At 51.9% G+C, this 12,634-nt stretch overlaps 1 protein-coding gene across 1 annotated transcript; it reads left to right on the top strand.

Moving 5' to 3' along the window:
* Window positions 1–3,529: 3,529 nt before the first annotated feature.
* ADAMTS4 (ADAM metallopeptidase with thrombospondin type 1 motif, 4) lies at window positions 3,530–11,952 on the top strand. The gene is made up of 9 exons (XM_006861670.1): window positions 3,530–4,585; window positions 5,752–6,075; window positions 6,282–6,414; window positions 6,955–7,125; window positions 7,881–8,167; window positions 8,273–8,459; window positions 8,695–8,870; window positions 10,223–10,398; window positions 10,934–11,952. Exons 1-9 carry the CDS (start codon window positions 3,950–3,952, stop codon window positions 11,358–11,360), a joined length of 2,517 nt encoding a protein of 838 aa, XP_006861732.1. The 5' UTR covers window positions 3,530–3,949; the 3' UTR covers window positions 11,361–11,952.
* Window positions 11,953–12,634: the final 682 nt, after the last annotated feature.

The raw sequence follows: 12,634 nt of genomic DNA, 5'->3' as shown, positions 1-12,634 counted from the left end.
TCTGTGTGTGCCATAGAAGCTATCCTCCCGCAGCGTTCCGACGCACACTCGATCGGGGTTCTTTTCCGCCTCGGCGCTGCCTTGCTGTAGTGCTCTGCAGTAGGGTCTAAGCCCTGCTCATTTGGTTTGGTGGTTGTTAGCTACCCTGAAGTCCGTCTAACTCACGGCGAGCCCATATGTCACAGAGTAAAACTGCAAGTCTGCAAGTAGAGCTACACCATAGGATTAGGATTTTCTTGCGTGTAAGATTTACTGAAAGGAGCTCTGGTAGCGTCGTGGTTCCGAATCGGGCTGCTAATCTCATGGTCAATAGTTCGAAACTACCAGCTGTTCCGCGGGAGAAAGATGAGGCTTTCTGCTCCTGTAAAGATTTACAGCCTCGGAAACCCTGTACAGGGTCCCAATGAGTCAGAACTGACTCCACGGCACACCACCACCACCACCACCACCAAGATTTACTGAAGAAGTTCACCAGACTTTTCTTTAATGGCACTGCTGAATTTAACTACAAACTGCAGTTAAGTGCCGTCGAGTCGGCTCCAACAGATAGCGACCCTGTATAGGGAGGGTTTCCCAGGGGCGGCTGGTGGCCTTGAACCACCGATCTTTCAGTTCAAACTGGCTTTGCAGTCCACCATATTAACCCACAATGCCACACCAGGCTTTCACAAGTACCTCCCCACTCCTGAATCCAAAAGATTCTTGGGGGGCGGGGGAAGGCGCGCGGAGAGAGACAGGCAAGCTCCTTGAATTTCCATAAATCAAGTTAGGGAAAGAGACCCAAGTGAGGCTACCAAACCAGACCGAAATTAGAACACAAGGTCACCAACATTGGCCTCTCCCTAACAAGAGGGGAGGTCCCTTGTGGGTAACTCTACTATCTCTCAGGCTCCTTGAACCTACAGAACCACAGACCCAGAAACCACACTTCAAGATGCCTCATACCCAGCTTCCGTCCTGGGTGGGTATCTTTTCCCGCACTTCTTTCTAACACTGCCTCAGTCCTGGACAACAGCACAGAAAAATGGTAACACCAGGAATCTGATTCCAATTTTGTATAGAAAAGACAGAGGACCTTCCCAGCCTTGGAGGCCAGTTTCTCTTCTTTGTCTATGCTCCAAGCCCAGATCCAGCTGGGCCACCCGTTAAGTTTTTACATCTCTTCCCACCCTAAGCCTGGAAAGAGTCCCTTCCTAGATCTTCCCAGACAGGGTTTCTGGGACACAGCCCACCAGCAGCACAAAAGGGTGGGGCAGACAGACCAGGGGAGTGGCAGAAACAGGGAATTCTTAGCAGCAAAGAGAGGGGAAAGCCAGACTTCTTGCCTGGGAATAAATGGGAGCCATACCAAAGGGTGGGGTCAGAACCTTGGCTGTGAGAATTGACCAGGACCTGGAGTAGGCGGGATAGCCCCAATAGAACCAAGGGGATATTCAGGCCCCTTAAACTCATTATCCTCCACCCTTCTTGTGGCCTTTCTCTCCTTCTGTATTTGGGACATGTGATAGGGGGAAGGAAGTGTGAAGGAATTTTTTTTTTTACTCTAGTTGAGGTTGAAAGAAGTCAGGATAGGTTCTAGGCTGCTTAGCCCTGGGGACAACTTGATCTGGGACTGGAATGAGGGCTCCTGGGGTCTTCCTGAGACACTGCATCTTTTGTGCTTTCTCCCTGCAGCCAACACCCCCACACACACTGCTGATGGGACTCTAAGGCCCTTTGTCTCTCACTGCTTAGTCACCCCCTTTGTCCTCATCTCAGATGGGGGTGTGGACAGGGGCAGTAAGAACCTTCTGGGGATAGCTCCTCTTGCCCCTGCCCCTGCTTGACTCCCATGTCTTGTCTGACTCCTCCAGAACCTAGGATTAGGTTCGGGGCATGTGGTGGGTCAGGAGGGTCTAAGTGTCATGGGGAGGGGGGAGGGTGTTACAGGAAGGGATGGTCAGTAGGGCAGGTGTTAGTGACCTGCGCAGGAAGGGAGGGGAGAGGAAGTGTTAGTCTTGTCGGATATGATGTGGGAGACAGGAGGTGGTAAGGCAGAGTGAAAAGGTAAATGGGACTAGGGGGAGCTGGTCCGCACTGTGAAGGGAAGGGACCGCTGACTATACTCTCCTTCCTGGGGATTTCCTGGGGAAACAAGAGTAGCCATGGGGTGGGGTAAGCAGAAATTGCCCCTACTTCTGAACCCTTTACTTGAGAGTCCACCACAAGACCTCTTCTGAGTTTCCTCAGTCTAGAACCAAGGGAATCATATTGCTTCCTTTCCTTAGCATTACCTCTTCCATTTCCTTGCCACAGACACCGACTGAGTTCCCATTTCTCCCAGTGCTCTTGATTTCTACATATAATGCTATCTCCACCCTCTCCCTGTGAGAAATAAAGATTACTAAATATTTCCTGAAAGATCGGGTTATTATGATAAGGTGAGGGTCAGGGGAGGATGCCAGGTGGGGTACCCTTGGATTGACACTGGGTGCATCTAGATTCCTGAGAGCAAGTCATTCCTGTGCTGGGGGCCTGGGGCTGACTGGCTGGAGGCTGGAGGCTGGAGGCTGGAGGCTGGAAGAGGGTTTAGGGCAATTGAGTGTGGGTAGCAGCAGGGCCAAGAGTCTAGGGGAAGCGACTGGGAGCTGGGCCAGGGAGAGAGGAGTCAGGAAGTTGGGAGGGGGGCATGTGGAACTGGAGGCAAAATGGCAGTTCAGAGCTTTGGAGGGGGCGGTAGTGTTAACTCAGGAAGGGGGAGCCTGAGGAGGGAAGAGACGTTAGAGAATAGGAGGTACCACCCAGCATCCTCTTCTTATAAAAGGAAAAGTCGTCAGCTCCTCCTGCCTTGTCATCTGCCCTTAACAATATACTCCCTTGTCATCTGCCCTGTCCTCGCTGAGCTTTGTCTTCCCAGAATCATCCCACCTTAGGCAACACACTCCCTCAGCATTGTCTTCCTCACTCCCTGATCATTCCTCCTTGGTCCCATTCAGAACTAAGTCAAGGCTTCCCCACCTCCTTTCTTTATTCTGCCCTCTGTTGCTTCCTTACCTATTCCCCACCTTCATGCCCCAGCAACATTCCCCTCAGCCTTGGAAAACAGCTTCTAGAGGGCAACAGTGGCATGTGGAAGCCCTGAGAAAGGGAAGGTCATACCAAGTTAGGGCAGAATTCTCCCAAGACCAAAGTCCTTTCTGTGTGTGTAAGCCAGGCCCTTTCCCCAATTTCCTAATCCTCCTGGGGATCTGTCCCACCAAAACTGAAAAGAGACAGCTGAGAGCCGTTAGTGGGGTTTGGGAAAAGGCTATGTCATTAGTTGGCCCAGTGCCTATGACCCATCCGGTTGCTAGATTCCCCCCATCCCCTAAGGGGGGGCAAGTCTTTTTTTTTTTTTTTTTTAAGAAAAACAAAAAAAACGAGGATTTTGGGAAGCAATGAGACACTCTTCTTGAGTCCTACCAATAGAGCTCTTGGCTGAGTGGCTTACAACTCAGCCAATCACAGAGGCTCGGGATGCTTAAAGGAGCTGGCATGGAGAGAGGCTGGAGAGAACTCTCAGGGAGACCCACAGACTCATAGACACGGGAGAGACAGAGGAGGAGAGAGACAAACAAAGGCACAGCGGAAGGAGGCAGAGACAGAAAGGGCAGGCACAGAGACGGAACCAGATTCTCACAGAGGGAGAGCCCAGAGAAGCTACAGAAGACACAGGCAGGCAGACAAAGATTCCGGAGAGACAGGCACGAGAGGAGAGTTTGCAGGATCCAGACCACTGGAGACCTCCTCTCAGCCTAGCAGCCAAGTTTTCTCCATCTCCTCTGAAGGTCCCCAGCCCCTCAGAAAACTTTGCCTCTGACCCAATCAGGGTCTGAGCCCCCAAGCTACAGAAAGGAACTTTCCAAAGCCTGAGTGTGGAGGGCTGGGTACTCCAGACTCCTCACTGCCTCCCAACTGCAGCACGAGTGCCATGTCCTGGATGGGACTTCCCAGGAGGGGCTTGGAGGGACGCTGGTTATGGGGAGTTCAGTCCTGCCTGCTGTTCCCCACGGTGCCCCTCTCCGGGTTGGGGCACCGGTGGCGGCTGCTGCTGCTGCTGGCCTCTCTGCTGCCCTCAGCCCGGACAGCCAGCCCCTTCCCCCGGGAGGAGGAGATCGTGTTTCCAGAGCAGCTCAACAGCAGTATCCTTCCTGGCTCGGGCACCCCTGCCAGGCTGGTGTACCGCTTGCCGGCCTTTGGGGAGATGTTGCTGCTAGAGCTGGAGCAGGACCCTGGTGTGCGGGTCGAGGGACTAACAGTGCAGTACTTGGGCCAGGCGCCTGAGCTGCTGGGCGGGGCTGAGCCGGGCACCTACCTGACAGGTACCATCAATGGCGATCCAGAGTCAGTGGCATCTCTGCACTGGGATGGAGGAGCCCTACTAGGGGTGCTGCAGTATCGGGGATCTGAACTCCACCTCCAGCCCCTGGAGGGGGGCACCCCTAACTCTGCTGGGGGGCCTGGGGCTCATGTACTCCGTCGGAAGCATCCTGCCAGCGGCCAGGGTCCTATGTGCAACGTCAAGGTTCCCTCAGGGAGCCCCAGCCCCAGTCCTCGAAGAGCCAAGGTAGGCAGTCCTGGAGTCTGCACCCTGCAGTGTCCTCCCGCCATGTCTGTCCTACTGACCCTTATTCACCCTGTCCCCACCCATTTCTACTTCTGACCATTCTGCTTGCATTGCCTCTTCCACGAGCATGCTTTCTCGGTGGATCGCCTGGCAGGGAAGTTAGGGACAGCTGGGGAACACAAAGAGAGTCCTCTCCCAAGCCTAGCCCCAACCTGTCTCCTGGTCAGAATGATCCCCACCGAGGGTTCCCAGAAGTGGGTCAAAGACTGGATTGGGAGTGACCGCTTCCACCCCGCCTGGCTGGGGCATCCCCTACTGGCAGGATCCCCAGCAGTAAGGAACAGTTCGCAGCCTCTTGGCCTTGGCTCTTTCCTCTGCCCCTAATTTGGTTTTCACCCCATCCGCTTCCCTTACTCCTCCACCCCCAGCTATAAAGAGTGGTTTGAAGCCCTGGGGGATTGGCCTCTGGCCGTTGATGCTTAAAAATTGTCCTGGCAAACTATAAAGTAGGGCAGGAGTGGGCAGGGGAGGAAAGACGCCCCATACCTCCTCTCTCTGGTCAATCCCCTCCCCACCCTGTGGACTGATTTAAAGGCTGCCTGAGCGCCATCCTTTCCTCCCTCCCACTGCAACTCTCCTCCTCTTCCCTTTCTTCCTCCCTCCTCCTTTCTGGAGCTTTAATCCAGACCAGACGCTCTCTCTGGGCTCCCTCCACACCCGCCACGCTGAGATCTGGCCCTGGCCCTAGCTGCTGACTGAATTGTTCCTGCGACCACACAGGGCAGACACGTTGCAACCCAGCCCTCCAGTCCCAGACCCACAGGCCCCTGCCACACTAAGGCCTGGAGGACCCCAAAGGCCCTCCCTGAAGCAGTCCCAGTTGCTCATCACCTCTGGGTCCTACACAATCCTAGGACGTGGCATTCCCCAATCCCTTTCTCCTCCCCTTCTTAGAACCAACAGCTGATTCCTCAGAGTTACCACAAAAGCCCTGGGATTTGGGGCTGGAGGGGAGGGCCCAATCAAGACCAGTTAGGAATCCCCCTGGGGTATGCTGGGCCCAGCTGCCTCTCCTGAGTTCCAGACCCAGGAAGTGAGGGAGGGAAGAAGTGAGCCACAAGTTTGGGAAATGATTTCTGGATCCACCTCTCCTTTTTTCTTTCCAGCGCTTTGCTTCACTGAGTAGATTTGTGGAGACCTTGGTTGTGGCAGATGACAAGATGGTGGCTTTCCATGGTGCAGGGCTAAAACGCTACCTGCTGACAGTTATGGCAGCAGCTGCCAAGGCCTTCAAGCACCCAAGCATCCGCAACCCTGTCAGTTTAGTGGTGACTCGGCTAGTGATATTGGGTCCAGGTGAAGAGGGGCCCCAGGTGGGACCCAGTGCCGCCCAGACCCTGCGCAGCTTCTGTACCTGGCAACAGGGACTCAACACCCCTGAAGACTCAGATTCGGATCACTTTGACACAGCCATTCTGTTTACCCGTCAGGTGAGTCCTCAGCACCACAGACCTTGCACCTCATAGTCCAAAAAGCACCATTGCGTAGATGTAGATTAAGATGTAAATGGCACCCTTGGAGTTGTGCCACATGATGTCCTGGCCCCAACCACACTGTCAAAACTGTCTAGGGCCTGACAGCCCGGCTCCTCACTAATCTAGATCTCAGCCTATCCATCTGTGATCTGTCTCAACAGGACCTGTGTGGGGTCTCCACTTGTGACACTCTAGGCATGGCTGATGTGGGCACTGTGTGTGACCCAGCTCGGAGCTGTGCCATTGTGGAGGATGATGGGCTCCAGTCGGCCTTCACTGCTGCTCACGAACTGGGTAAAGAGGGGTTGGGGGCCTGGGGAAGCCGAGGTGGCTAAGAGATGTATCGAGGATGAGGTGAGGGAATAGTCAGCTCACCCAGGTACACATGGGGCTTCCCGGATGTTGCTTCCTCCTCCTAATACCTAGGTCCAAGGGCTATTATCCTTCGCTGCTTTTTGTATAAGCATTTCGACTTTTCTTGTTAAGTGAGACAGTGTTTGGAAACATTGTGTATTTTATGTGTGTGTGTTTGGGAGAAAGAGTTGGCACAGTATCAATAGAGCTTTTATTCACAAGAACAGTAAGGAAGAAAGTAAGCACAAGGTTGGAAATTTGGGCTACAAGGAAAAGTGGGGAAACACCCTGAGTGTATCTGAGGGAGACAGAGCAGTGAGGGCTATATTCTAAACAGCCCTCAGAGCACTCAGAGGGGTTACTTGGACTGGGGAGTGGGCTTGAGCATCCCGTGCTATAGCCAGGTTTATGAGAAACCTGCAGACCCCTAAGGGTACAGAATGGGACCCTTAGAGCCTAGCATGGTCTCTGCTCTCCCAGGCCATGTCTTCAACATGCTCCATGACAATTCGAAACCATGTGTTGGTCTGAATGGACCTGGGAGCACCTCCCGCCATGTGATGGCTCCTGTGATGGCTCACGTGGACTCTGAGGAGCCCTGGTCCCCCTGCAGTGCACGCTTCATCACTGACTTCCTGGACAATGGCTATGGTAAGCAGATGCTCTTTACCTTTCCCTGTGCCAGGCTCAACTCCTATCCCTTGCTACATTCTCACTTCTGCCTCATCCAAGTGGACAAAATAGACTCCTGAGTGTGCTTCCTCTTCAGTGTGGTATAGGGGGAAAATGCTGCTGTCTCTGTATTGATACCACTTCCTCCCAGAGTAAATAACAAAGCCTAGGGGAGGTACATTTTGGCTTAAGAGAATTAGAACTGACCTTTTATGAACCAGAATGGACTGACTGCAGGGAACTTGAGGTGTGCACACACCATGAAACAACCATTCAAGAATTCAGCAGTTGGTCTGAATAGATAGGAAGACTTAGTGTTTTGAGTTCCTACCTGGATTTTGTTCTTTAGACTGCGAGTAAGTTATTTAACTTCCCTGTATTTGTCACTGGTCTATAAACTAGGCATAACAATAATAAGTACCTCACAGATGTTTACCATCATTGAAAAGGAGGACAATGGTTGAACACTTAGCCAATACTCAGCAGCAAGGTTGGTGGTTCAAACTCAGCAGTTGCTCCTCAAAAACCCTATACAGGGTCACTATGAGTTGGAACCGACTCAACGGCACTTAACAACATTACATAATAGCATCCAAAAATTTGTAGCTGTAACTGAAATCCCCTGCCTGCCCTAGGGTTTAGATTCTAAGATTCATGAAGTCCTAGGAAGCTCAAACAATCTAGAATGCCTTCCTCAGACCTTTGCTGACTTTGTGCCCCTACTCCCTTCCCAGGGCACTGTCTCTTAGACAAGCCAGAAGCTCCCCTGCATCTGCCTGTGACTTTTCCTGGCAAGGACTATGACGCTGACCGCCAGTGCCAGCTGACCTTTGGGCCCGACTCACGCCATTGTCCACAGCTGCCTCCACCCTGTGCTGCCCTCTGGTGCTCTGGCCACCTCAATGGCCACGCCATGTGCCAGACCAAGCACTCACCCTGGGCCGACGGCACCCCCTGTGGGTCAGCTCAGGCCTGTATGGGTGGCCGCTGCCTCCACATTGACCAGCTCCAGGACTTCAATGTGAGTTTACAGGGTATGGAGGGGAAGAGGAGGGGGCCTGGGAGACTGTCCCTGAGCCTGGGAGAGAGTGTACTTATCCCACCCTCTTATTTGGCACTTCTGCAGATCCCTCAGGCTGGTGGCTGGGGTCCCTGGGGACCATGGGGTGACTGTTCTCGGAGTTGTGGAGGTGGTGTTCAGTTCTCCTCCCGGGACTGCACGAGACCTATCCCCCGCAATGGGGGCAAGTACTGTGAGGGCCGCCGCACCCGCTTCCGTTCCTGCAACACCCAGAACTGTCCAACTGGTTCAGGTGAGAGGTGGGAGCCGTGGGAGCACTTGGGAGGGGCTAGTAGAGTAAGAATGATTGTCCCTTGGGTGCTGGCACCTTAGGAATTCTACACTTGATTTGCTTTGATGGGGGGTGGCTTTATGCTTTAGCATCTTCTCTGACTGTCCATGAGGGAGAGAGGTCCAAGGGGTCTGGGGGAGGGGCTCCTGGAGCAGTGTGAAGAGGTGGGCCCTCATTGTCCATTTTGCCTCTATAGCATTGACCTTCCGTGAGGAGCAGTGTGCTGCCTACAACCACCGCACCGACCTCTTCAAGAGCTTCCCAGGGCCTATGGACTGGGTTCCTCGCTACACAGGGGTGGCTCCCCAGGACCAGTGCAAGCTTACCTGCCAGGCCCAGGCACTGGGCTACTACTATGTGCTGGAGCCACGGGTGAGGACCAGGATACCCCAGGTCCAAATACACTCTTCCCAATAGTGCCTCTGTTTTCTGATAGCCAAGATCCTCCAAAACGATAGCACGATCACTGGCATTCCCACAGTCATGCCAGGCCACTCAGACTTAACTGCTTTACTTATCCATAGAAATTAGGAAAACAAGTCCCAGACTCTGGCTAAGCTGCCCACCTGTCTTATTTCTCGGTTTCTTCTCTTCTCTTCTCTATCCCTAGCTTCTGGTGCTCCCTTTGGTGACAATTGGAATGGTGACCACTTGAGCAAGTCCTTGCCCCTCATTTTGTGGGCTCCTCTATAAAATTACAGTGGGGGCAGTGATATGTATTCTATGTGCTACACTATTTGACAGGATAAACTCCTGGTGTAGCAGTGTAGACTCAGCACTGGACTGTGAATCACAAGGTTGGAAGTTCACACCTACCAGTTGCTCCTTGGAAACCCTCTACAGGATCACTAAGAGTCAGCACCAACTCAATGGCACTTAGCAACAACAACGTGATAAAATGACAGGTTGCTGGCTGAGGAAGGACAGAGTTTTGTTTCCTTCATCCCTACTCTGGGGGAAATTCCCACAGGCTGGCTGCCCTCTAGTGTCCATCTGAGAACAGTGCCATCAAAACCTGCAATTCCCACCCATCCTGACTTGCCAAGTGTGCAACCTTTGGACAAGTTGCTTGATCTTTCTAAACCATCTCTAGAAACCCCCAGTGGCTGTTATGAGATTTATATTCATGTTTACAAAGCACTTAACATAGTAGCTGATCACGGTGTTGGTATTAACTATTGTTGAATTGGTTCCAACTCATAGGGAACCTGTATAGGGTTTCCAAGGAGCAGCTGGCGGGTTTGAACCGTCAACCTTGAAGTTAAGAGTCTAGTGCTTATCCTACAGCACTACAGCTGTACTCTAAAAATGGTGATTTTTATAAGAGTATGAGGACACTTCAAAAAGTTTGTGGGGAAATTCCATTATCTTTCTATTCCATTCTCCTCCCCTCCATCCCAGTTTTTTGAAGCCTCGCATTATCATTAGGAATAGCATCCCATATGGTGATAGGGTTTTCTCTACTTATGTATCATTCACTTCTCCTACCTCACCCAACTATTCTGATAGCCCTTCTTGACAGGTATAGGTCTTTTTTGACTCACTGGTACTGTAGGATAAACACTGGACTGCTAACTGCAAGGTCAGTGGTTCCAACCCACAGGCCACTCCCTGGAAACCCTATACAGGGTCACTATGAATCAGAACCAACTCAACGGCACATAACGACAGCAACAATGCCCTGACTTAGGAAGAGTCCTTTGTAACATTTCTTTCCTCCTCAGGTGGTAGACGGGACTCCCTGTGCCCCAGAGAGCTCCTCAGTCTGTGTCCAGGGCCGCTGCATCCATGCGGGCTGTGACCGCATCATCGGCTCCAAAAAGAAGTTTGACAAGTGCATGGTGTGCGGTGGAGATGGCTCTGGATGCAGCAAGCAATCTGGCTCCTTCAGAAAATTCAGGTTAATTTGCCATTTATTTTGTTCCCCACATCCCTGGGCCCTGGGAATACAGAGGTGGATTCAGTACTGTTTTGACTCAAAGAGCTGATAGTCTAGTAGGGGAGAGAGACAAGTATCACATGCATTCAATGGGTGTCAGCTCAGGGCCCCTGTAGGCATCAGGGAAGGCATCCCCAGAAGGTGAGCTGAGTCTTGGAGGGAGTTAGAAACTGAACAGGCACTACGGGGTGGGGTGAAGAAGGGCATCTCAGTAAGGGGGGTATTACACTCTGCAGATACGAGGAAGGGGACACATTTGTATGTGCTCAAATCTGTGCTGGATGACTCACATAGTTTGGGGAGACAACCCTCTAGACACATATATATAAACATTAGAGAGGACTTCAAAAAGCTTGTGGAAAAATGGAATTAGAATATAATGGGATTTTCTCATGAACTTTTTGAAGCCTCCTCGTACACACATACAAACACAGCTCAAAAGAGTGAGGAAGATCCAGGAATATGCTGAGCTCTCCCACATCCTCCTTCCACACAGGTATGGCTATAACAATGTGGTTACTATCCCTGCGGGGGCCACCCACATCCTTGTCCGGCAGCAGGGGACTGCTACCCCCCGGAGCATCTACCTAGCTCTGAAGCTCCCAGATGGCTCCTATGTCCTCAATGGCGAATACACACTGACGCCCTCACCCACCGTTGTACTGTTGCCCGGAGCTGTCAGTCTGCGCTACAGCGGGGCCACTGCAGCCTCAGAGACACTGTCAGGCCACGGACCACTGGCCCAGCCCTTGATTCTGCAGGCCCTGTTGGCTGGCAATCCTCAGAATGTACGCCTCCGATACAGCTTCTTCGTGCCGCGGCCAACCCCTCCAACAGCACGCTCCACTCCCCAGGACTGGCTGCACCGCAAGGCCCAGATCCTGGAGATCCTCCGGCGGCGCCCCTGGGCAGGCAGGAAATAACCTAGCCATCCCGGTTGCTCTTCTTGGGCACCGGGGCCTCTGACTTAGCTGGGTAAAAGAGGGGCTCCTGCAGCTGCCTCATGCTGAGACACAGTGGGGAGGGCCTGTGGGGTGGCACCCACCCCTCCTCTCTGCCCTAATGTGCAGGCTGGCCCTGCCTTTGTGTCCTGCCCTGGGAGGCAGTGATAGGTTGGTGGATCCAAGGTGGCTGGGAAACAGTCCCCTATCTAAATTGCCTCCTCTGCCCTGCTGGTCACAGGAGGGAGGGAGAAAGCAGGGTGGGCCCCAGTTGTATTTATTTAGTATTTATTCACTTTTGTTTAGTAGCAGGGAAGGGGATAAGTATTAGGGAACTGGGGAAACTGACTCCACCCCACATAGCCCTTAATCTTGGCTAGGAAATGCAGGGTGGTGGTGATTAGTGTAAGTGATCTCTGTGTGTGTGTGAGTGCTTGTGTGTGCGCGTGTGTGTGCTTATGTATGAGGAACATCCTGCCCTGCTTTCCTCTCCCTGAATTTCCTTTTCTAGGAAAGGAAGAGTCAAGGGTAGGATGGACCTTCAGGGAATGAGGGATAAGAATGCATATTTTTTAAATTTAAATTGAATTCAATTATTTATGTGGTCCTTTGGAGCCAGACAGTTGGGGTTGTACCCTGGGCTCCTTGTCTCTGAGCATTAATTTCCTCATTTGCAGATAAGAAAACGTCACTTGGAAATTTTTGAGGACTAAATAATGTAAATAAAGAACTAGCACAATGCCTAGCACTAGGTCAGTAAGTGCTCAATAAACGGCAGCGGCTGTTAGTTAGTGTCCTTGTCTTTCTCTCAGCCTCCACCCTCCATGGGGTCTGAAGTGCACTTGAAGGGGACAATGGTGTCAATGGTGCCTGCACCCACTCTAGGTTTGCAGAACTCTCTTCTGAATTCCAAAGGACTCTCAGAGAGAGGACAATTCTGCCCCTTACCTCTGTAAGCTTCCAGTCACAGGAAGGAGACTCAATAAACACTTAACAAAATATAATTTACAAGAACATGAATGTACAGAAATAACCAAATGACTACATTAAAACAACACCCACTTAGTAATGAAATTATTGTAATAGAAAGAGCACCAGAGCGGGAACTGATAGGTTGAATTTGAGTTGGGGTTCAACATCTTATTAGCTGGGTAGTGTTGGATAAGTTACTGATGCTGAGGCTTAGATTGCCCGTATGTAGAATGGGGCTAATAAAACCTGTTCTTAGGGTTGTTCTGAAGACAAGAGTTAGAATA

The sequence above is a fragment of the Chrysochloris asiatica genome, unplaced genomic scaffold (genome assembly GCF_000296735.1).
Source record: "Chrysochloris asiatica unplaced genomic scaffold, ChrAsi1.0 scaffold00042, whole genome shotgun sequence".
Taxonomy (NCBI): Eukaryota; Metazoa; Chordata; class Mammalia; order Afrosoricida; family Chrysochloridae; genus Chrysochloris; species Chrysochloris asiatica.
Note: the sequence above shows the minus strand (reverse complement) of the source record. Positions and strands in the feature narration are given on the sequence as shown.

Bases quoted from the DNA above. Each gene is read 5' to 3' on its own strand.
- ADAMTS4 (XM_006861670.1), top strand. From the start codon at position 3,950: ATGTCCTGGATGGGACTTCCCAGGAGGGGCTTGGAGGGACGCTGGTTA. The intron at 6,415-6,954 runs GTAAAGAGGGGT...CTGCTCTCCCAG, and splicing joins CACTGCTGCTCACGAACTGG to GCCATGTCTTCAACATGCTC. The intron at 10,399-10,933 runs GTTAATTTGCCA...CCTTCCACACAG, and splicing joins GGCTCCTTCAGAAAATTCAG to GTATGGCTATAACAATGTGG.